Source organism: Lactuca sativa, chromosome 9 (assembly GCF_002870075.4).
Source record: "Lactuca sativa cultivar Salinas chromosome 9, Lsat_Salinas_v11, whole genome shotgun sequence".
Taxonomy (NCBI): domain Eukaryota; kingdom Viridiplantae; phylum Streptophyta; class Magnoliopsida; order Asterales; family Asteraceae; genus Lactuca; species Lactuca sativa.
In genome coordinates, this window is record NC_056631.2 from 159,835,065 (window position 1) to 159,861,251 (window position 26,187).

Below are 26,187 nucleotides of genomic sequence, written 5' to 3' on the forward strand. Positions count from 1 at the left end.
CTACAGTGGTCACGTCGTGACCATATATGTGTCACACCGTGACAATCGGATGAACACCAATTTCGCCACGTATTACCCTCTCTTGCTAAGTGTCCTGTTGACATGTCTCATTTGACGTCATGACACATCTACTGTTACGTCGTGAAGCTTGAATAGATTCTGTTTCGCCACGTGTCACTCTCTGGTTGACACGTGCAATGCTGACCCACTCATTGTCACGTCATGAGTATTATACCCTCACGTTGTGATGATCAAAAGTTAACTTTGACTTTCATTGAATTTCTCAAAATAGCAACCTACTTTCATCTCAACTTCAAATAGTCGTAGCTTTCTCATATGGACTCTATTTTTGAAAAACTTTATATCCACGAAACTGTTTCAGAGTGAACTATTATTTTCTCTCATAATTTCCTGGTTCAACTCTACTTATTTTCCGATACAACATAATAAATACAAGAATCCATGTATTGTATCACTAAATTATCATCAGTTCATTGTTTTAAGCTCACCTCAAGCCATAGCTATACCAAACACATACTTTAACTCATAGTATGAGGTTCTTAGGTCATTACATGTCTCGTAATAGTTCATGTCATGAAAACATGTGTCACATATATATAAATGAAATACACATATTCTAACTTCAAGAAAGGGATCTTTGAAGGCAAATAATGTAGTTTATTTGACATATGTGGATTTTATTTATATATGAAAGATTCCTAATGATGTTTTCATTAAACTGTACAGAAAATAATTATTAAGGAACTATACTTTGTGATGTATGACTTCATTTCTAATGAATGTCTAAGATCTAGCAATAAATATCAAATAAACTTTGTTAACAACTATAGTCGTTGTAATTATATTTTACATGTTAAAACATAATTGTAAAATCTTGGTTGAAGTTTTCAAATATAAATTTGAGATACAATCCAGTAATACCATCTAAAGCCTTATAATAAAGGATGAATTAAACTTTACTTGATATCGTTTACTTTTAAATCGGTAGAAATATTCACCTTTATTCTCTTAGGATTATACTTCAATCACTATTAATTGTATCTTGAATACAAACACCATTTAATAAGTAGATAAAAACACTTTATAAGATTTTGTATGGAAAGGGTCCTTCCTTATACTACTTAATGTTTTGAGGATTGGAAGTATATGTTGTTAGACTAAAGCTTATTATCCTAAAATCTACTAAATACATATTTGTAGAATAATCTAAAAGGTTATTTAGATAATTATATACAAACCCACCTAGAATAAGTTCTATTATTCATCTGAAAGTTGAGTTAACAGAAAGCAAGATTCTAATGACTAGGCAAGTGGGATGCACGTGTAACTTGAAGCAGCTCAAGAACCATAGCTTGATGTAGCTAATGTTGGCACTAGTTTTAACAAGAAATTGTTAAACATGAATAATAGCTATTCATAAACACAAATTGTTTACATTATTGGCAGAAATCATCTATGACTTGAGAAATGTGGAATCTCTCATTGAGGAATTTACTTGATGATTTCCGACAAATCCATCAACAACCAAAATGTTATTTCAGATCTCGAATCAGATTAATGACTAAGAGTCATAAACACGGAGATGTAATCCATGTCTAATAATCAAGTATGGGTTTGATTAATCTTCCTCTCTATAGCAAGGTTAGAAGCAGTAAGAGATTCTTTTAGAAACAATACATATATATATATATATATATATATATATATATATATATATATATATATATATATATATATATATATATATATAAGGATTTCCTCATACTCGTTTCATTGACAGTGATCCTTATCATACTCATGACATTGACTATGATCAAACTTTTTCATATATAGCTATGATTAGATCAACAAGGATATTATTGATGGGTTTTGAGCATAACAACAATCCTATGGTGCACATGCAAACCCTAAAGCTTTGGATCTAGTTTTTCTAATTGTACATGTAATAATCATCCAAAGCATGTAAACCCTAAACTAGCATACATATATCGAAAATCATAACTAAAACAAAGTTAGGATGTTACCTTTCAATTGTAGCTTGATCTTTAACCTTTGAGAGCTTTAGTATCACAAGTGTAATACCTCTAATCAATCACAAACACCAAGAAGCAACTTGGAGAATATGAGAGAGAGAGAGAGAGAGAGGAAGAGGAGGAGGAGGAGGATCAAAATCAGCTCTAAGATCCTTCTAGGGTTTTTGTTCGCCGAAAATATGATGCCAAGGGGTCCCTTATATAGCTGAAGAACTACGGTTTCAATCAAAGACCTAATCTGGTTGCTTAGGCTCTAAGCAGCCCATAAGATCCTTCCAGAATCCTTATCATGGACAAATTCCTTATGTTTTATCCATAAGATTTCGCCACCCCCATCCATAGGGATCTCCAGCCCATTTTGCAATTATCACATAATTACAATATCAGTCCCCTTGATTTCATTAATCTCTTTTAACCACAAAATTAATTCTAAATTAATTCTTGACTAATATTAATTAAACAATATGATTTCTCTTTTAATATATTATTCACATAATATATTAATAACTCATAATTAACCTCTTTCTCCGTAATTCATCTAGTCAAGTTGCTTTGGTGAAGGCATCCTAAAAGGACCATGCTACTATCGAGTCAAGTACATACCAAATATAGTTATGGTCTTAGACACCTAATCCAACAGTCTCCCACTTCGATAAGTCTAATAACTATAAATGCAAGTACGAATTCAAAATCTGATTAGCAATCGTAGCTCTAGAAAGCTGTTGTCGAACTCTGACACGTCCTTTAGATAAGGGATCGTATAGTCCTCCATTCTCAAGATATCGTGTGGACAAAATACATGGAACATAGTCATACTTATTGCCCAAAATTTTGTTTCCCGATTTCCGATTTGTTTGACATAAAACTTAATTGAACACATCAACTTAGTCCTGACCGGGCCCGACACATAAGTCAAACCAAATCATCAAGGGGCCTAAGATATCGCTTTTAACCTCTTAGGATAAAAGGAACAGATAAACTTCAACTTATATGTTTGTACTATTTATTCATCAAATCGTACACAACAATACGTTTTATAACATCAAGTTATTGATGCGTTTATGCATTATCAATGCACAAGCAACTCGTAAACAACAACTCATATATCTAGGTTTAAAGATTATATGATATTATCGTCTCACAATCACTCGTGATTAAATTCCATGAAGTGATTCATGTGAGCGTGGGTTTAATCCAATACTCAAATCTTATTTCAGGAGCACTCATGAACGTTGCAACAAACCTTTGCCATGTCTAAACGCTTAGACAATCTAGAAGCCAATTCATGACAGTCTTCTTTCATACTTACTTCCAATGTATGATCGAATGTGGATAGTTTAAATAATCTTATTATTTAGGAAGTCAAAACATGCAAAGTGAAACAATAGTAAACAATTAACACAATATAGTAACTTTACTTATAAATAAAACTCCTTTATTTAATCATCAAATGTTAATTACAATTTATCTATTACAAGTTTCCAAAAGCTATATAATCACTTAAACTAACATCATCCTTCAGCCCAATACACTTAGCATGTAGCAAATGCTTAACCCTACTCAGTCCCTTCGTAAGGGGATCTATTGGGTTATCCTCTGACGATACCCTCTTCACTACGAGGAGTCCCTCTTCTACCTGATGTCTAATAAAGTAATATTTTATGTCGATGTGCTTGGATCTACCATGATCCCTCGGTTCCTTGGTTAAGGCAACCGCACCCTCGTTGTCATAGAAAATTTCTATAAGCTCGTTTATGGTCGGCACAACTCCAAGGTATCCGATGAAGTTCTTTAGCCATATTGCCTCCTTTGACGCTTTACTCGCTGCTGTGTACTCTGATTCGCATGTTGAATTAGCTACGGTCTCCTGCTTAGAACTTTTCTAAGTCACTGCTCCTCCATTCAGGGTAAAGACCCAGCCTGAATGAGAGCAGAAATTATCTCGGTCGGTCTGAAAGCTGGCGTCACTATACCCTTGCACTCTCAAGTCATCACTCCCACCGAGGATAAGGAACCATTCCTTAGTCCTTCGTAGGTACTTAAGAATGTTCTTTACTACAGTCCAATGTGCTCTACCAGGTTTCCCTTGATATCTGTTGACCATGCTCAAAGCGAAGGCCACATCAGGGCGAGTACACATCATAGCATACATGATCGACCAAACAGCAAAATCATAAGGTAGTTGACTCATTTCTTCTATCTCGGCTTCGGTAGTCGGGCTTTGATTCTTACTCAACTTGGTATTGCTTTGGATTGGTAACTCCCCTTTCTTGGAATTCTCCATGCTGAAAAGTTTCAACACTTTATCCAAGTAAGTACTTTGAATAAGTCCTGTTAGTCTTTTACTCCTATTTCTCAATATCCTTATCCCTAGAATATAAGCACCTTCTCCGAGGTCCTTCATAGCAAAACACTTCCCTAGCCAGGACTTAACCTCCTGCAAGGTTGGGACGTTGTTTCCTATCAGCACTATGTCATCTACATATAATACGAGAAAGCTAACTATACTCCCATTGGCTTTGACATATACGTAGGACTCATCCTCGCTTCTCGAAAAACCAAACTCTTTGAATTTCTCATCGAAACAAAGATTCCATCTGCGAGACGCTTATTTCAATCCATAAATGGATTTATCAAGCTTACACACTTTATTAGGGTACTTTGCATCGACAAAACCCTCTGGTTGACTCATGTTAACATCTTTAACCAACTTTCCATTTAGGAAAGTGGTTTAGACATCCATCTGACATATTTCATAATCATCAAATGCAGCTATGGCTAGCATAACCCTTATAGATTTAATATTCGCTACTAGTGAGAAGGTCTCATCATAGTCAATTCAGGAAGTTTGAGTAAAGCCCTTCACAACCAATCACGCCTTATATGTGTGTACTTTCCCATCCATGCTGGTCTTCTTCTTGGAGATCCACTTACACCCGACCGTCTTATGACCTGGTACATTGTCAACCAAGTTCCAAACTTGATTGTCATACATGGATTGAATCTCGTTGTCCATAGCCTCTTTCCATTTTTCAGACTTCGGGTCTGCCATGGCTTCCTTGTATTAGGTTCATCCAAATTTAATAGTGTATTATCACTAATAAACGTATCAACCTCAGCAGTTATATGGAAACCATATAATACGGGTGGAACACTAACTCTACCGGAACGTCTAAGAGGTAACGACTCGTCAATTGGTTCAACAAGAGTTTCCTCCTTGGGTTGAGCGCCGGTGTTAGAGGTTCCTTCATCGCTTGATTCTTGAAGCTCTTCAGGATCAATTTGCCTCCCACTGTCCTCTTGGCATATGACTTCTCTCTTTCGGAAAACTCTTATCCTCGCAACGAAGACAACATTGTCACTCGGTCTATAGAAGAGATATCCAAAGGACTTATATAGATAGCCGATGAAAATACACCGCTCACTACGAGGCTCGAGCTTTTTATGAGTCTCTCGTATTAAGAAAGCCTCGCATCCCCAAACCTTGATATGTGTCAACGAGGGAACTTTTCCTGTCCACATCTCATGAGGTGTTTTGGCAACCTTCTTAGTTGGGACTAGATTAAGGATGTGGGCGGCAGTCTCTAAGGCATACCCCCAGAATGAGATAGGTAACGAAGCTCGACTTATCATGGAACGAACCATGTCCAACAAGGTTCGACTGCGCCTCTCAGCCACACTATTCTATTGTGGTGTCCTAGATGGTGTCAATTGCGAAACAATTCCGCATTCCTTGAGGTAGTTGTGGAGCTTGGTACTAAGATACTCACCACCTTGATCGGATCGGAGCAGCTTTATCTTCCTGCCCAGGTGATTCTCCATTTCTTCCTTAAACTCTTTGAACCTTTCAAATCTTTCTAACTTATGCTTGATTAAGTAGATATATCCATATCTGCTATAATTATCGGTAAAAGTCACATAGAAGCGGTTTGCATCCCTCGTTGTGGATCTAAAGGGCCCACATCCATCGGTATGTATGAGATCCAATAAACCCTCACCCCTTTCACAAGTTCCAGTGAAGGGTGACTTGGTCATCTTTCCAAGTAAACAAGATTCGCACGTGTCATCGGACCTAAGGTCAAATGACTCCAAGACTCCATCCTTTTAGAGTTAGGCTATGCACTTCTTGTTGACATGTCCAAGACGACAATGCCACAAGCATGCTTTGTCCAAACCATTGGACGAATCGATGTGCAACACATGATTTCCTAAGTTGTCTACAACCATCACGATTTCATATATTCCATTACAAGGCAATGCTTCAAAAATGAAAGTACCATTCAAGAAAGCATTAATAGAACCAATTTCATTATTAAACGAAAATCTAAAACCTTGTTTATACAAACCATGAAAATAAATAATCTTTCATGTTATTTCTGACGAGTACTAACAATTATTCAAATCTAAACCTAACCCACTACTAAGCACTAAAGAGTAAACTCCAATCTTGGTGACAGACGACGCTTTCCTATTCCCCATGATCAAGTTTATCTTCCCATGCTCCACATGCCTACTTCTTCTTAGACCCTACAAATCAGAACAAATGTGAAAACCACATCCTGTATCGAGGACCCAAGACATATAATGCGATGAGTTATTAGATTGAATAGTGTAAATACCTGCGAAGGTGGGCTTTATCTTCCCATCCTTGATATCTTGCAGATACTTCGGGCAGCTTCATTTCTAATGCCCTTTCTCATGGCAGTAGAAGCACTCTGCTTCCTTTGGGTTGGTACAGGGAACAACATAGCCAACTTTGGTCCCACTAGAAGATGATCCATCATGGGACTTTCCCTTGTGGCTCTTAGAAGGAGACTTCCTCTTCTTCTCTTTCCCTTGACCAATAGCCAAGACAAGGGAAGTAGCAGTAGGAGTAGATGCAATAGATTTGCCTTTTAGACTACTCTCACCGGTCCTTAGGAGGCCTTGAAGCTTGCTCAGAGTGACCTCCTCCTTGTTCATATGATAGGTCATACGAAAGTGGTCGTAACAAGGAGGCAACAAGTGTAGAATGATATATATGGCCAGCTCCTCATCAAAGTTGACATTCAAATTCAGCAAGCGGTCCACAAACCTTTGCATTTTCTGCAAGTGGGCCGTGATGGACTCATCATCCTTCATTTTGGTAGTAATCATCGCAACGATGATCTCGTACCTTTCCTACCTAGCACTTTGATGGTACCTTTCCATTAAATCTTGGTGCATCTCGAATGGATAGTAGTCCTCGTAGGACTTTTGGAGTTCAGCAGTCATTGTTGCGAGCATGATGCAATGAACCTTCATAGCATCCCTCTCATGAATTTCGTACGCAGCAATTTCCTCGGGAGTAGCAGTGTTGTGTTCAATCTCATTCAGCTCCTTGTCGAGAACATACTCTTTGTCCTCGTAACGGGTGACCATGCGAATGTTGCGAATCCAATCATTAAAATTGAATCCATCAAATATCACCCTCCCACACAAGTTCATGAGTAAGAATAAGCCAGAAGGGGTTGAACCAGAAGTGTTGTTGTTTGAAGTAGACGTCCGAAAAAGAAAAGAGATAAAGTTTAGATTAGATAAGAATCCCCAATTTAACACCTAAATGAAAAATTAGGGTTGGGACCCAACACAATTATTTACAATTCAGAAGAGGGATGTCTTAATCTAATTGCAAATAATTTGAAGGTAGGTAAATGACAATTTACCAATTTCCACCATGAAAAACGAAAAAGATTTTAAGTTTTAAATGAATTGAAATTCCTAGTTTCTTTTGAGATTCATTGAACTTTTCAATGGTTGGTTTAAATCTCGATTATGCCCTTCAAATTTGTGACTAGGATACCGAGGATCACAAACAAGATATGAATAACCATGCAAATGTGCTTGGTACTCTCGATTTCATTTATCACATAATCAATGTGCCGATTAACCAAACACGCTCCATTGATCTATTATAAAAATCGAGCTACCCTTTTCCACCCTTGCTAGTCCCAAATTAGTGTATCGGTTAACCACACACGCTCCACTAACGACTGGGCAAGGTGCAAAGTGTAATTTCAAGGAATAGCATACATTTTCACATTTTTCCTAAAGTAACTAAGATTGGGAATTTATAAAAACACTTAGTTACTTTATAGATCATTATACTTATTAATGAGGAATCAGTTGTCATATCCTACCTATTCGTCTAACGACCCTCCACTAGTCAAGACTGTGGTGGGTAAGAGTGGATACCCAATGGCGGTCATATTATAGGTCGCTTCCTTAAACACCCCTTATAGAACAGCTTCGTGAATGAGGTCTACTAACGCTAAGACTGACTCGTCTTATACATATATATAATTATTAATCTTTTAATATTATAATAATATAAGAGTTGAATTTTAAACTTGTAAAACTCTAGGGTTTAGAATTTAAATATTTCAAAATTAAAAATTTTTAATTAAAATTTAAATTCCAAAACTTGAGGGCAAATTTTGAAACTTTTCAAAATATCTTTTACATCAAATTTGAAAAATAATAAAATAATCATATAATTAATATTTATCACAAAATTCGACCTAATCTTTCTTTAAGGAAAGATAATTCAAATCAAAAATACAAATAATTAATTTTCTCATATAAACTTTTAATTATCTTATTAATTGACAATTATCTTCTAGTTTGATTAGGATATCAATTACCATAATAAAAAATCGGAAATTTATTAGCAAAATAACATATGGTAATTATCCAAATCAAATTAGGGCAAAAAACTCGAAATTTGCATCCTGACTCGCTGCCACGTCGTGGTCACTATGCAGATGCAAAATCGAAAAACTTTTTGCTTTGAATAATTAAGCATAGCATCAAATACAATAGAAAAACAACCTAGGCTCTGATACCACTGATGAGTTTTGAGCATAACAACAACCCTATGGTGCACATGCAAACCCTAAAGCTTTGGATCTAATTTTTCTAATTGTACATGCAATAATCATCCAAAGCTTTTAAACCCTAAACTACAATACATATAATCGAAAATCATAACTAAAACAAAGTTAACATGTTACCTTTCAAATGTAGCTTGATCTTTAACCTTTGAGAGTTTTAGTATCACAAGTTTTATACCTCTAATCGATCACAAACACCAAGAAGCAAGTTCGAGAATATGAGAGAGAGGAGGAGGCTCAAAATTGGCTCTAAGATCCTTCTAGGGTTTCTGGTCGCCGAAAATATGATGCCAAGGGGTCCCTTATATAGCTGAAGAACTAGGGTTTCAGTCAAAGACCTAATCAGGTTGCTTAGGCTCTAAGCAGCCCATAAGATCCTTCCAGAATCCTTATCATGGACAAAATCCTTATGGGCTATCGATAAGATTTCTTCCACCCCTATCCATAGGTATATTAAGCCCATTTTGCAATTATCATATAATTATAATATCAGTCCCCTTGATTTAATTAATCTATTTTGACCACAAAATTAATTCTAAATTAATTCTAAATTAATTCTTGACCAATATTAATTAAACAATATGATTTCTCTTTTAATATATTATTCACATGATATATTAATAAATCATAGTTAACCTCTTTCTCGATAATTCATCCAGTCAAGTTGCTTTGGTAAAGGCAACCCAAAAGGACCATGCTAGTATTGGGTCAAATACATACCAAATATAGTTATTGGCTTAGACACCTAATCCAACAATTATTTACCTTAACCATATATTTTTAATATGAAATATGGCAAATAGATTTCAAGAAAGACCGATTTCCTTAATAGACATCTACGTGAAGATATCTATATAGTTTAGCCTGAAGGTTTTATTAATCCATGTTATTCTAACAAAATCAAGGTTTGAATCATCATTTTAATAGATAAATACAAGGTGTACTTTCATATCAAAATGAAGATAATATTTGTGTTTACTAACCACGTCAGGATTTTCACCTTGACTTGGAATATGTTTCTAAGATGAAAGACTTATGAATGACAAGATACATTATTGGAATGTAAAATCTATGGAGATAGATAAATATGAATGTTAAAGTTTTAAAATGTTTATGCATATATTGACAATGTCTTGAAAGAGATCAAGATACAAGATTCCTTTGGAGGATTCTTGGCATTGCCATATGGAACTAACTTTAAGCTAGCCTCAAAAGTACCTAGCACCTAGGTTTGATCTAGATAAAATGTTTTATATTCAGTTTTCTTGGCAAATGAATCCATCATTTATGACATATTATACACAAGACTAGGTATATGTTTATGTTGTGAACATATCATAAGATACCAATTGGATACATTGGTAAGTCATTAGATGACTATAAGGACATTCTAAGAGTACTTAAGAAGAACTAAGAGAATGTATATGAAATAATCAGTTTAAAAAGGGATCTTTATGTAAAGAGCTACATAAGATGCTAACTTCAAAACAATAATGAATTATAAATGGATTATGATTTCATTACAGAATAAAGAGTAAGTTTTGTTGGAATGAGTCCCAAGCAAAACATAGCTGCACAATTTACTAAATAAGAATACACTGCTACTTCAAAAGTTGAAATCAAATATGATTGGATGAACTAGATCATTGAAAAACTAAGTTGAAGCCTTCCATTCAGGGATAACCTAAAAATATTTTGTAACTTTGAGAGTATACATAATCAAGCTAAGAGATTATATATCACATCATAACAACAATCATATTCTCCAAGATATTTAACTATACTTAGAGTAAAGTCAACTATGGACATGATAGTATTCATAGGATTCACCCAAATTAAATTTAGTCGGGCCCATTAATAAAGTTATTTCCTTTAAGATAAGTATGAGTGGTCACACTTCAGCTATAGGACTTCATTATTATCGAAATGAGATTTTGATGTGAATTTAGTATTTGATATTGGAGCATTAACACAACGACTATTATATTTTTTTTTATATATTGGGATGTGATTATCACATCAATATTTGTTGTTTTCTATATTAACATGTTTAATCCATGAATAATATCATTATTCTAAAATTTCAAAGTCGGTTATAATTGTGGAAGCAATTATGAAGTAAGACTAATATGAATTGGATTGTTTGACTCTCACCAGATGAAAGTAAGCAAGTAATTGTAACCAAGATTCATAGGTATTTTTTAGAGAACTAGTACTGAACGATCCCACGTCAAGATCACCTCATATATTGTTGTTATGAGTGATACTTGATTAAAAGGTACTATCTTTGTATCCTTAACACCTGAGATACATAGTGGGTCTTAAGTGTAGGGAACGTTGTGCTTAGATATGGTCAGATGTGGATCCTTAAACGGGCAGTTATAAAAGTCATTTTTAGGTATTATGTGAAGTATACAAGAGGCTTATGTAGTCAAGATGGTATTTGTTCCTCTTATGTGTTGAGAGTTAGACATTTATCGCGGTACCCTAATTTGAACACCAAATGAGATTGATTGTGATCCAAGTCTCATGTTCAATAGGATGTTTATAACAAAGAGATAACTAATAAACTTACCTTATACATCAATTGAAGATTTGATCTTTTGGGAATTGGATAATGATGAATGACATTCTTCGTTATGTGTTACTAGTGGCAGTGAAATGTTGTTAGATGATCATTAATTTCTATATCAATCTATGATAAGTCTTGTGCAAGTAGGACATTAAAAGATCTTGTCTGCCCAAGAGTCATTACAGAATGATATTTCTAATAACTTATGATCTTATAGGGTCGCACCTTATACCAAGTTACTACTAATTGATTATTTATTATAGTAATTTTGATTATTAATAAATACCAACACTTGTATTTAATTGAGAAAACATTATTTTATGAAAATAATATTTTCCAACATATTGAGAATTATTGTTTTTAGAAAATAATAATAAAAGAGAACAAAACTAACTTAATATCATATGGTATGAATATTAATGTTGTGTACAACATTTTGATCACTTTGAGTAACCATTAAGTTTCCATATAACTAGCTAGTTGTGAATAAAGTAAATAGCACTTGAAACTTGTCTCCTTGGCGTGCCAAAATCATAGGTTACTCTCTACATGGGAGGGACATGATTTTTCATTTGTTTATTCACTATATCGTGCTTATAAGAAAGCCTTACCTTCTACTCTATTGTCTTGCCTTTTGACCATGCTTTTGTACATAAAAGAAAGGTATGAGACATTAGTTTTGGCTAAGTTTTATTTCACTCTTTCCACTCTCTTTGGGCTGCCAAATTGCCGAGAATTTGGGCACTCTTCCTGTATTTTTATTCTTGCATTTGGCTCTAGAAATGAAGTCTCCAATGTTGCTTCTATTTAAGCATATTTTAATATATGTCTTAATGGCTTAAGAACAACATTTTACAAATGAAGACTAACATTTTTAGTGGTTATACTCTTGCTTTAGTGGATACATTATAGAGAGCTTGTTTTAGAGCTTAATGTCACACTTCATCTACATCCAATCTCGCATGAGAATCAAAGTCTTTAAAGGTTGTAACACTTAACTTTTTATGGTTTTCGTAATCTTTCTAAGTTTTGAAAAATGATCCTTGGTGGGTTTAAATGGTTTTAGTTTATTCAAATTATAAAATGTTTATGTTGTTCATTACGTCAATTCTGTCACGAAAATTAGACTATTTTTGAATAAAAACCAAACATGCTTTACCTTGGAGAATCCCAGAGTCTGTAGATAATGCCCTCCAAGCGTTTGATTTTTTATCCTTAAACAAGGTTTTCATTTTGGGTTTAGTAAAATATATGTTGTGATGATTTGATTTTGTGAATGTTATTGCAGCAATTACAACAATCAATCCAAGAAACACATAAATGCCACGACTGAGATCATAAAGGACAACCCTGATTGTAGTTGAGTCTAAAATAGAAAAACGCCCATGATAGGAAAATGGTTGTCATTGGGTCCAATGTATCTTTAATCTTTTTTACTGACTAACATTAAAAAAAAACATACGGTTTCTAATATTATTACATCATATCCATGTAGATTCTTCAAAATGATTGTCACCGGGTCCAATCTTGGACAAATTTACCCTTATAAGAATAAATAGAAGAAATGACTCTATAAGAATGGAATATGAACATGACTAAAGGCAATTTCATTCTTGTTGAGTAATGATTCTATCTTCAATCTTTAGAATTTTTTATGTAATTCTTTCACGAATAAATGTATTCTTTTGGAAGTATATTCTTTCAAGAATCAATGTATTATTTTGAGAATGGTTAGATATTTAGTATATTCTTTAGAATTTTTTATGTAATTCTTTCAAGTTTTTTGAAATATACAATGACCATGATGTATTCCGTCATAAATGTAGCTTAGTTTTTTGTAATTTCGTCAGGAATGAAATTGATTATCTAAGATTGGTTTTAGCTTTTAGTAGATTATTCTTTGTTTTTTTTTAGATTTATGTATTTCCAATTGATATTCCTTTAGGAATGTCTTATTCCCCAAAAAAAAACACATATTCTTTTAAGAATGAAAACGCATTCTGTCAAGAATATGTATTTTTCCAAAAAGATTTTCATATTTTTTGAAAATAATAATAATAATAATAATAATAATAATATATATATATATATATATAGCACTATGTTCTGAATCGTTTCCTAATTCGGGGCCGTAACCCGAAGATCAGTTATCATAAGGGTATGGGCATTGAGGAAGGAGAGATTTAGACCCCTTGGATGTAATAATGTAGATTAGGTGATCCGAGAGTTTGGTCTGTGTTTTGGGAGCCCAAGGGTATAACCGTAAAGTGATAGTACGAGCCTTTTATGAATTTTGGATTTAAGCTCGGGAAGCTTAAGGAGAAAGAGATTAGATAGAATTGTAGAGCTCCTCATCATCTTTCTATGGATATAAAGAACGTCGAAATCGGACTTAGAACGAAGAAGTTATGGCCTTCGAAAGTTTGGTGGTTTTAGTCTGTGGCCGAGTACGCTAGGCGTACGCTATGAGTACACTGCGCGTACTGGGTCGCAGTCTGGTTGCGGAGGAAACCCACATACAATGGGCATATGTGGGAGTACGCGGGGTATACGCTCGGCTAGGATAAACCCTAATTTTTAGGGTTTGAGCGTTACTTAAACAAGTTATGTTGCTTTGGGTGGTTCTTATGTCTAGCCTCCACCTCTCCAAACCCTAAGAACGAAAATCTAGCCTTCATTTGAGTGTTTATGAGCCATTTTTGTGATCTTGTGGTGTTTTTGGATCCTTTGAAGGAAGTGAAGGTTGGTGGTGAAGCTTTGGTGTACTTGAAAATGCAATCTTGATGAGTTATTTTGGACCATGCATGAGTTAGGGTTATTATTATGGTTCTTTTTAAGTCTTGGGTCCCATTAAGCCATGAAAGGGTGTAAATTTGCCGAATTTACGTGTTAAGACATCATTTAGGATCAAATATGAGAATTTTGCCTAGTGTCTTAACCGTTTAAGCTCTTAATGGAGAGTTGGTGTGACTATGGCGTACGTTGGACGTACGCAGCTCGTACATTGTGCTTACTGGCCAAGGAGGGATTACGTTAGGCCTAAGTCTGAGTATGTCGGGAGTACTCAGCTATCATTGACTTCTGCAATTTGATCTGTATTTGGACTACTAGGGTTTTGGGTCTTGTTGGGCCACTAGTCTTTCTGAATTTAGGACATTGTTAGGCTTTGGGCCTTCTTGGATTTGGACCCATAATGGGATTTAGGTGTCATTTAGGAATTTGGGTCATATTGAGCTTTTGGAGTCATTGGGTTGGGCCTTACTTATTGTGCCAAGTGAGAAAAGGTTAAAATGGTCTTTTATCCTGTGAATTGGACAAATGAATCAGATATCTAGTTATAGTTTATGGCCCAATTCTTAATTGGGGTTTTATTTGATGTTTTAGCGTGGGGATTATCCGGATCAACAGTCCGAGCATTTATCTGATGGTCAGCGGTTTGAGGTGAGTTTCCTCACTATGTTTGACAGGTCGAAAGCACCAATGTCAACCCATGGTTTATTGAGACAGGAGATCAAATACTTGAAATAGGAGTCACTTCAGTTCCCTCCTACATATAGAGATCATGTCTTTAAAAAAATATTTTTTAACTCATTTATATTTAATCCATTTTTCAGGCTTGGCTAAACGGTATATCCGAGCCACTCTCCTTTCTTTATGATAATGAAACAATCCGATCAAAACCAATCCAATAAAGAAACAATTTTATTTAACAAGCAAAAACTGAGAGAAAGAGGGATTTGATATATATATATATATATATATATATATATATATATATATATATATATATATATACACACACACACACACACATAGGGGATTAACAGAAAACATATGAACCCTTGAAACCCTAGAAAATCAATAGAAATAGCTAGAAAAAAATATTTTGAGATATCTATTTTTTTCTTTTAGAAATGTAAAAATCTCTCTCTCTCTCTCTCTCTCTCTCTCTCTCTCTCTCACACACACACACACACACACATATATATATATATATATATATATATATATATATATATATATATATATTCACTAAAAACAAAAAATGATTTTTTTTCAAATTTTTTTCAACGAATATAGAGATATGTATGTTATCTTTATGTTTCTAACGTAAATAATAATAATAATAATAATAATAATAATAATAATAAATATCTTGTAGTATTTTTTCTATGTATTTTTATGATTTTCTAGGTTTTTGGGTTCATGTCTTTCATTGAACCATCTCCTATATATAAGAAATCTCCAGAAAAGTCCTAATATTTTGGTCCAATTCAGGCAAAAGTCCCAAATTTTATTTATTACCAAAAAAGTCCCGATTATCATATAAAAATTTCAAATCAGCCTTTTTTACAGGTAAACTATTTTTTACCTAGTTACCTCCTGAAAAATCTCGTTATTTGGCACATTTAATGAAAAAGTCTCGATTTTTTTTAGTTCAACTCTTTTACCCTTTCATTAATAATCTAGAAATTTCTTGTTTGAAAATGTGAATATAAATAAATGTCATCGGGCTCCATAAAACTAATGATTAAAGTCTTTTGTAAACATTTGCGATAAAATAATGATGTTAGCATCATTTTGAACTCTATGAGTCAATGGTTTCTTATATGAACATATCACTTGGTTTTCATTTACTACTTTTAGGTAAGATTGTTGTAACACCCAGTAGAATTTAATATAATCGTTTGGTTATAAAATCCTAAGTAGAAATATATTTAATTTTAGCCAAAATAATCATCATAATCATGTAATAGGCATCAATACGATTTTCGTAGATATAAAAAACGCCTAAATCTGACTTCGTTTGAGGAGGTTATGATTTTTCAAAGTTTCGATGCAACATAGTACAATCAAAATTTAGATCAGTTGATTGTTAGCCAAAAAAATGTCAATGAGAGTTGAAGATCTCATAAAAATGAATTCCTTATAGACAGTCCAGAATAGAATTCGTATGAAAAAGTTATGATTTTCGCATGGACTTTAACAGTCTAATCTCTATAAAAATATGAACTTAAAATATAGTAAGAATTAGCTTTTGAGGTCTAAAAGAAAGTTTTAGTGCACGTCGAGATGATTCTGGGGATATAAAGAATGTCAAAAGCGGAGCTTGTATGCGAAAGTTATGACCTTTTGAGATTTCAGGAAAATGTTTGTTGTAATGACATGGCAGCACCGGAGTGCGCCACGTGGCCAAATGAGATCCAGACTCTCTACCTGACCAGTCGACATGGAACCATGATAGGAGGACACGTGGCAATGTCGAAGACGACGGGGGACATGGTGACGTGGCCCAACGGTTCGACAACATGTAGCACCAACCCAAACCAGACATGCTAGCGATAGGTGCAACGTGCCTTGATCTGAGGCGCGCCGCGCCCACTGATGTCCTATAAATATGTGCTCAAATCCCCATCCATTCCATACACCAAACTTCTTACATCTCTCTCTCTCTCTCTCTCTCTCTCTCTCTCTCTCTCTCTCTCTAGTTCCGATATTTACAAGATTTTTCGGGGTTATGAGGAATTTCATTCTGGCAAGGTTCTGAGGCATCAGAGATCCCGGAAAATAGAACCTTTCGGGTCAAAGTTTTGCCCGCGTCTTTCCGATTTTTTGCCAAAAATCTCTGTAAGTTAAGTTGCACTTACTATGCTTTAAGTGTAACTTATATTTATCTTCATCGGCGTTATTATGAATGTATAAATAAGATTTATCAGTGATTCCAGTCATAATACGGGTTGATATACTTTTGAAAATGATGTACAGGCTAGATTTAGTGAGGTGTTTAAAGTGGGATTTACAAACAGTATACTTTGTATACCAAACTGACCCTACTTCCGATATGATCTTACCTAGTTGTTCCTTATTTGATAAATCTTGAAGTGTTCATTGGGATTAGTGAATGATCTAATTTTTATCACCAGATTGTCATAGAGGTTAATAAGTTATAGTATTATAGGTTAATACTTGTTAGGTGCGTTGCTTGCCAGTTGGATTGCTCAGATAAATGTTAATCGCCAGAGTAACTATCCAGGTGAGTTACCTCAGTATACTATGTATTACAATGTATGTCCATGTATGTTAGCATATAAGAGCTAGTAGAGTAGAGTCGAAAGTATATTCTTTATATGCTTTATGTTTGTGTACTTGAAGCTAGTATAGTAGTATAGTATAAAGTATAGTCTCTATGTTCCTGCACTAGTAGAGCCGAAAGTGTAGTCTCTATGTGTGCAAATGTTGTTATTCATTACAGTTAGAATAAGGGTTGACGGTAGAACGATGACAGGTCGAGAGCCTATACACCCGCATGTTGATAACAAAATGTCAGGTAGGTCGTAAGTCTAAATACACATATTATTGGTGGATCGACGAAAGGCCGTGAGTCAATCGGTGGATCTATGAAAGGTCGTGAGTCGTTGTATGTATGCATGTGTATGTATTCTGATATAGGATATTTTGGGGAACTCACTAAGCTTTGTGTTTACTCAGTTGATTATAAATGTTTTCGAGTACTTCTTCGGATCGTGAGAAGGGTAAGACTTGAGTGTACACGCGCGCATTGACGTCATGTTTTCTGCATAATTTAAGTAAACTCCGATTTAACTGAATAAATAAAAATAAAAATTTTGCTATGGAAATCGGGACGTTACATTTGTACTAAGGTGTTCAACATATAATTTGAATATTTTATAATACTTATAACATAAATTTGTATGGAAAATGAATTATATGGACGATGATGAGTTCAAAATAATGATAACATCATTGTTTTATGGCAAATAATTGGTTATAAAAGACTTTACTCAATAGTTTTATGGAGCTTAATGACATTTATTCATATTCATAAATTCAAACAACAAAATTCCAGATTTTTAATGAAAAGGTAAAAGAATCGAAATAAAAAAAAAAAAAAAAAAAAAAAATGGGACTTATCATAAACTATGCAAATAATGTGACCTTTCTGGAGATAACCGGGTAAAAAATAATTTATTGTAAAAAATGACTGATTTGAATTTTTTTTATCCGGTAATTGGAACTTTTTTGTTAACAAAATAAAATTTGAGACTTTTGTTTAAACTCGACAAAAATATTAGAACTCTTCAATTTTGAAGATTTCACTTCTATAATTTGAAATATGGCTTGGCTACTCTCATATCACTATAGCTTTATGTTTTCTCTACAAAATAATTTTTTCTTGTCCTTTTAAATTATCAAAATTTATTAAATACTCGAAGAATAAATATTACAATTTCAAACAACTAAAACATTGTAAAAAATAATTTATATAGCTTATTTTATTATAGTTGGTTATTATGTTATATAATCACTTTCATAAACATTTCTACACACATGTGCAAGTGCTTGACTTATAATTGTTGTAAGAGATAATTACTTAGAAGTGTAACTTATTTTTTGATTTGTAGACATTTAATCACGAGTTTTTTTTCCATATTTTTCAATTGAATTTGTTTGAACTGTTCAAAAAACATCCTTATAACCTGCAATCATAGGTTTAGCTAGTTTCCGACGTATTTGACAGGTCATGCGAGGTTTCAGTTATCTTCTCCGGCGAGACTCCAACGTTCAAGGTTTCTGTTCTCTCATTCGCTCTCTTTCTTCTCTTTTTCTCATTAACTCAAGAACTCCAATACATATATCAGATTTGTGATGAACACACACATACATATACATCATATCATTGTTCATCGTCTTAAACCTCCAAGCCACCATTATAATTGAGTTCTAGGGTTTATGATTTTCAGTTGATGGTGTTTGATAGGGATTGAAAGGTGGTGAGTGTTGTTCCAGATATGATGTTCATTGTCTTCAACCTCCAACCTAGAACAAATGTTCGAGCATGAACATATACACACGAACACTTTTGGAAATCGTTTGATTTCTGGAAAGAAGAGGAACACGATGAAGATCTACAAACCTTGAAGATCATTTGATTTCTGGAAAGAAGATGAACACACACATCGATTTTTGTTGAAGAACACACATGATTTTTGTTCAAGAACTCACACATGCTTTCAAAATTCAAACAAGAACAAGATGCTCGATCAATTTCAAATACCTAGATTTGATGTGTGTATATGTGTGTGTTCTTGTGTTTTTATTTGAAAATCGAACTCTAGTGTGATATGTGTGTGTTTTTGAGTTTTTCATCTGAAAATCGAAACTTTAGTTGTGTATATGTTATGATATTTTCGGAGACTCGCCAGAGAAGATGCCCAAAGTCTCGCCAAAGATGCAAAGACCGTCGGAAACCGGCAAAACTCACACCAATCGGTCATAAATGTAAAATACGGACAAAAAAACAAGTTAAATGGGCAAATATAAATAAAAAAATTAGTGACTAAACGTGTACAAATCAAAAAAATATGTTATCATTTTAAGTTATTATCTCTTGTAAATAAAAATAAAATTTTGTTTGAATTATATATGAAAAATTCATAATAGGATAGTCAATTTATTCATAATCATGTCCTTGCAAAAAAAATGGTATACATTTATTTTTCTTGTAGTTTGAACTTATTACCTATTTATCAGAAAATAGGATAGTCAATTTTATATTAAACTTGAGAATCTCATTATAAAACTACATTTACTATTTTAAACATCTACATTATTTTTTCTTAAATTTAAAACACAGCACTCATGACATTTTTCTGTGGAGATGTCTACTTACAACAAAACAAATTTAAGAAGCAACTTTTTGTAAAAAAGAAAAGTTAGACAAATGTTCCAAAACATAAACACAAATCATGTTTTACAGGATTAAGATTTTTCCTTAATTTTGTTAATGCTAGCTAAACATAGACTTTTAGACTACTATCATTGTAATCATTAAAAAGCTTAAACCAAACTTAACAATTTTCAACTTTTGTTAAAGAACACTAAGTTATTAAACCCCAAAACACCATAAAACAAACAAAAGAATAAGATTTCTCAAAACTTTGGATTGAATAAAACACCACCACATACAAAGTACAAACAACCTCTACAATAAAGATTCATTACATAAAAAAACAAATGTACAAATTTTGCATCAACACAACCTAAAACAAACAAACAAACAAACATCCATCCATAATATAGAAAGAAGAAGAAAACAACCCATTTCATTACAAAATTCTAAAACTTTGTACGAATATATAAATGGAATTTTACTTACAGGGTCCTGAGTGTGGAGTTGATAAGCCTGACAACAACACGTATGCTTGAAAGCTCTGAAACTGAAGTTGTGGGGAGACTTAGTTGATGGTTTAAAATGGAGCAAACTTGTTCAAATATTGGTCTAACATGCATTGCTATCATCCCATCTGATGGCTTTATGGCTACAACCACATCCATCATCCATGCAAGTTTCTTTGATGTCTCATTCCCAATATCACATGCCAACTGTTGCACCAATGACAAAAGTACCCCTTGACTCAATGGCAAAGGATTCCTTGCTAATAACCCCTGTAAGTCAACCTGGTAGTAATTCCCAACAATCAAATATTAGAAAAATCATTTTTCAGATATAATTAAACATATATGATATACCTGAGTGCATAACCATGACACAATCCAAACATCACTTCTTTGAAGAGCAGAAGTGAAAGCCTCCTCATATTTGTGTTCATATACCAATCTAGAAAGCTCTTTTGTTGGATCCAATGGTGCTTCCATCTATTTTTTGTATTATTGAATAATTCAGATATTATATACATATATATATAAACAATTTAAAAAGATAACAAAAGAGGTAAACTAAAACTAACCTTATCATGGAAACTGCCTAAAGGTCCATTGCTGATTTGGGAGATCAAAGGATTCACTGATTCCGAATTTGCCCCTGCAAGTGCAAGAGCTACCAACTTCCTTTGACCATCAGCCAGTTCACCACTTAATGTTTGAGTCATGGAGGATGCTGAATTTATCGCGTCCTGTCAACAATCAAAAGGGTAAAATAGTAAATAACGATTACAGAAAGAACAAAAAAGAAAGTTCATGACTTTTAAGTTTTTAGTTTTTACCCTCAAGGCAAGTGCTAAAGGAGAATGAGTTGACTCAGTTTGCTGAAGAGCTGCAGCTGTGTGTTCCAGCATTCCCTTTTGAAAAGATGCATCAACTTGATCAAACATCGCCTTGCAAGACATCTCAAAAGCAGGGACTACAGAACCCTCCATACTTGACTTAAGTGCTTCCTGTAATATAAGAAAAGAAAAAAAAAAGATCTATTTTAATATCTTTAAAACTATATCAACAACAAATTAGCTCTCATAAGTCATACCTGTAATGCTTGTTTGCCAGAAGTTTGAAACTGAGTTTGGATTTGTCTTGCAACAGTAGCTTCAAGTTTAGAATTAACAGATTTCTCAAGTTGGTTTACAGATTTATCAGCAACGCCTCTCTGAAAGTTGAAGTTTTTTTAATCAGATTTCTATAATTTGAAATGTTTTAAAAAAGAAAAACCTTTAATGTCTGTCACCTGAAAAGCCTCTGTGATGGCTGAAGCGACTGTTTTCTCAATAACTGGAGAAACTGCACGAACAACAGCTGTCACAAGTGCAGATGTTTCTTTCTTCAACATTTTCTCCCATGTTACAAGTAACTCCTTGTAGCCATTTGTAACCAAAGCTGAGATTTGTTGACTTCGATCTCGGTTTGACTTTTCCTGTTTTGCAAACTCTTCTTGTGTTTTGACCCAAAGAGCATCATAATTAGTCTTATAAGTTTTCTCCATGCTTTTTCCTATGGATGCCTCGATTTTTCTACCTTCTTTTGTGATTGATGATGTCACCATTCCTGGAGTCTGTTTTTGGATTTCCTTTTGGTTGAGTAACACCTGAGTGATGGTTTCTTGCATGGAATTAAGTTGTGAAAGTATGGCTTCAACAGAGGGAACACTTGAAGAACTGATTCCTGGATCATTAGAAGAATCTGTTGAATTATAAACATTTAATGGACTTGAGTTTGATCCTTGAACATTCTTTCCCTTTTGTTTTTTTCCTTTTCCAGAAGATGAAGTCACTTGGGGAGGTGTCACTATCACTGTCTCACTTTGTCCTGAAAGATCAATTTTTGCATCTTGACCAACTTCTTCAAGTCCACCTGAAGTTTGACCTTGACCAACTGTTTGACTTTCTCCAGGATTATCAAAGTATGTTTCCACACGCCGAAAATCTGATGCCTGTGATGAAAAAGATTTCTCCATTTGCTCTGAAGCAAAAGCATGAAGCTCAGGTTCAAGGTTTTGACTTTTTCCAGTTTCACCAACAACCTGGACTTCCACCTCAGCATTTTGTGAATCAGGGTTTAGAATCACATCCTGTATGTTTGCATCCACGTCATTCTTTTGCTCAGAAACATGACTTATTTCAGAGGACAATGTCGCCATTAATTCAGCAGGAGTTACCAAATGAGTTGGATGCTTAAACTTCCCACCATCTTTACTTTCATCAATTATCGAGTCATTAGATATGTTTGAATGAGCAGCATCCACTGAGTATTCAATAACTTTTGGCTCATCATGGATGCTGACTGGACTTTTCAAATCTGAAAGTTTTCTTGACAAAGTAGGACTTGATGCAACAGGAGGTGGTTCAACTGAAAGAGGAACTTCAGGTAAAGAAGAAGTTGAGGGTTGTCTCAAAATAGAACTCCCATCAGAGTTTGATACAGAAACAGGGAGGGGTATTTCAGTCTTATTTCCAGAAGCTGAAGCTTCCAAACCAGTTAACACTTCAGCATTTGGTGCAATTGCATCACGTGAAACAGTTGAATCTGATCTCTCATATGCAACAGAAGCAGCAACACTATCGACTGGAGGGGGTAAGCATTGAGACATGTCCAAAGCATATTGCTGAATGGCTTGTGTTTGGACACAGTAAACCTGAACAATTTGTTCTCCATGAGGTAACAAATCACTAGTACCTGTGAAGCTTAATATTGGCATTGTTACTGTAAACTCTGCAATGTAATCCATGTGAGTAGCTTCTGGATTGAGACCATATTCCAAGTGGACAACATAAATAGCATTTTTCTTTGCATTTGCTAGTAAGAGAAGTCCTGCTTGAGATAATGCAACCACTTGATTAAAGAATGCATTTTCAACTCTAGCCTCGGATGAACTCTTCAATTCCAATGTCTGTGAACAATGCCATGAGTCAGCATCACTTGGAAGCAACCATCCTTCTTCACTGTCAGAAGCCCATATTTTTATTTCTCGATTCAATGGACCCTGTGATTGTATCCAGATATCAGAATGAATAAAACATGTCAAAGAAAAGGAAAAAGTTTGAAACTTTGGTCAGAAATTATTACCCCTGTGATAAGTATGATGTGATCTGGGCGTTGAGGAGCAGTTAAGAATGTGACAGAGTTGACAGGTAGACCATCATGAGGCCTCAAAACTGCAATTGGAGAGGACTTGCGATCATCCCAAATCTTTATCTGTTTAACAAAATTTTAAAGAAAAATGACTTGTTTAGTTGTGATTATGTAATATGTATATGTCAAGGGAATGAAATTATGAAAATGAATGTTGAGATGTTAACTAACAGTTCCATCTACTGAAGCAGAAACCAAACGGGTAGTCATCCATTGACACATTGATAAATCAGTCACTTCTCCATCATGACTACCAACAAACTGAACTCCATTAATCAATTTATCAACAGGGCATTTGAGAGGTTCTTCTGCAGAGTACACTTCACCTCTCCCGACCTTTGTAGTATCAATTCGCAACACACGTTTTCCAATTCCTACAACAAGAACTTCCTGCAACACATGAAATCATGCATCAAGTTAAGTTTTTTGTAATCTGTGAAAGCACATAAGCAAGATGGGAAAAGGATTTACTTGTTTGTGACAGTGCCAACAAACTCTGGGATGAACAGATTCACCTTCTCCTACAATCTGAATGGCAACAACTATCTTCCCGGTGATCTGTGGCTTATCCTCTTCATCTGTGCCCTCTGTAATCTTCCACACATAAACACGTCCATCTATACTAGCACTGGATAAGATAGTCTTGTTATAACCCAAACATAGAACAAAAGAAGTTATGCGCATTAAGAAAGTTCTTACCTAGCTAGAAGATGAACATCCTCGGCGAAGAAAACCATATCTGTAACCCTCTGAGAAGGACAGATTGTTTAATTGGATCAATGAACATATTGGAAGTAGGATTATACTAAACTAGAAAAGAGAGTAACAAACCTGAGCAAGACCTTTAAGCAGTGATCTTAAAGCGGTGTTTATATTAAGAACCCTGATTGCTCCCAGTTTCAAACCATAACATATATAGGTCTTGTTAACAGCAATCTGACGACCCACGACGAGACCAGGATCAGACCCATACTTAGTAATGGGAGTGACCTCAAGTTGAGGTTGAACCTCTCCCGGCAACCTAACATCTATATCATATAAAACACGATCACCGCTCAAATGACGACCCTTTGGGAGTTTACTGCTAGGCATCCGCAATGGACCGGAACCAGAATGCAATGTAGGAACCAACGATGACGGAAGCATAGGATTAGTAGGTTGAGGCATAGGCATGGGTGATTGTGACGAGGTATCGATGGTGGTTGGTGGCGGAGCGCTTAAAAGAGCCATCAATCGGGCACCATGGTTAGGGTTAGGGTTGTTATTAGGGCTAGGGGGTTGGAGAGGGGGTGTAGGATAAGGAACGGATCGCTGGTGTTGTAAGTTAGAGGAAGGCATGGGGTTGTCCGGTTGAAAAGGGGGTGATGGGATATGGAATTGAGGGTGGTAAAGAGGGTTGGTTTGAGGAGAGTATGAGTAAAGCGCGCCGCTGACGGTGGGTGGAGGATACGAGGCGGCTGAGGACGGTGGAGGATAAGGGATGTTAGGGTTTTGGAAGGTGGTATTAGGGTTTGTTGTGATTGGTGGTGGGGAAGAAGAAGGGTTGAAGAATCTTTGAACATCGAATGGTCCTCCGCCTGGTTGTTGGTTCTGGTTTCCAGGGGAAGCCATGAATCACCACACCCAGTAAAAGTTTGTTCTTAAATCGAATGAAAATGTGCAGATTCAGATCTGAATACGAAATTGGAAGAGGGGTTTAGGGATTTTGATGTCAATCGAAAGGGGAAATGGATTGGATTTGGTTGAACACTCTCTTCTATGTGTGCGCTGTTGTTGAGTGAGATTATGGGAGGTTGACGGTACGACTTTTGGGAGACCAGGCCCATGAAGAAGAAGAGGAAGAAGAAGGTTTATTTCTTAATAATTTTCTCTTGATCGGAACTATTGACAAATACACTTTTAGTCCTTTAGTTAATAGTCCTAAGTCCTAACAATTATCAACTCGTTGTAATTTACAAACCAAGTCACTTTAACCATTAAAGTTTTGGGATATTGAAATACTTGTAATAAAATAATCACCTTTGTTTATAAGGGAATTGATAATTCCATCACTCTTTTTAACACATCTATAGATTTTAAAAGAAATTGGCAATTGTATCGATAGTCGATAGTGTAATTAATAATTCAAAGGTCGGCAAGAATCTTCCGGTTCTATTTTTTTCATCCCAACATGAAATCATAGTTTTTTTTCTTTTTCTACCACACACAAAAAGGGAAACACAACCACAAATAGAATCATAACGTATAATCAAACGATTAGTTTCATCAC

At 34.7% G+C, this 26,187-nt stretch overlaps 1 protein-coding gene across 1 annotated transcript; it reads right to left on the bottom strand.

The window, feature by feature from the left end:
• Positions 1–20,485: 20,485 nt before the first annotated feature.
• LOC111888200 (enhancer of mRNA-decapping protein 4) lies at positions 20,486–25,787 on the bottom strand. Its single transcript, XM_023884343.3, has 11 exons — positions 24,750–25,787; positions 24,618–24,667; positions 24,390–24,546; positions 24,090–24,308; positions 23,853–23,981; positions 22,018–23,769; positions 21,820–21,939; positions 21,563–21,733; positions 21,308–21,472; positions 21,090–21,215; positions 20,486–21,017 (listed from the first exon to the last, which is right to left on the bottom strand). The coding sequence occupies exons 1-11, from the start codon at positions 25,527–25,529 to the stop codon at positions 20,712–20,714; spliced, it is 3,975 nt and encodes a 1,324-aa protein (XP_023740111.1). The 5' UTR covers positions 25,530–25,787; the 3' UTR covers positions 20,486–20,711.
• Positions 25,788–26,187: the final 400 nt, after the last annotated feature.

Excerpts from the sequence above, each read along its gene's own strand:
- LOC111888200 (XM_023884343.3), bottom strand. The coding sequence starts at position 25,529 with ATGGCTTCCCCTGGAAACCAGAACCAACAACCAGGCGGAGGACCATTC. Across the intron at positions 23,982-24,089 it reads CTGCTTCAGTAGATGGAACT|ATAAAGATTTGGGATGATCG; the intron begins GTTAGTTAACAT and ends TTTGTTAAACAG. Across the intron at positions 21,473-21,562 it reads CTTTAGCACTTGCCTTGAGG|GACGCGATAAATTCAGCATC; the intron begins GTAAAAACTAAA and ends GATTGTTGACAG.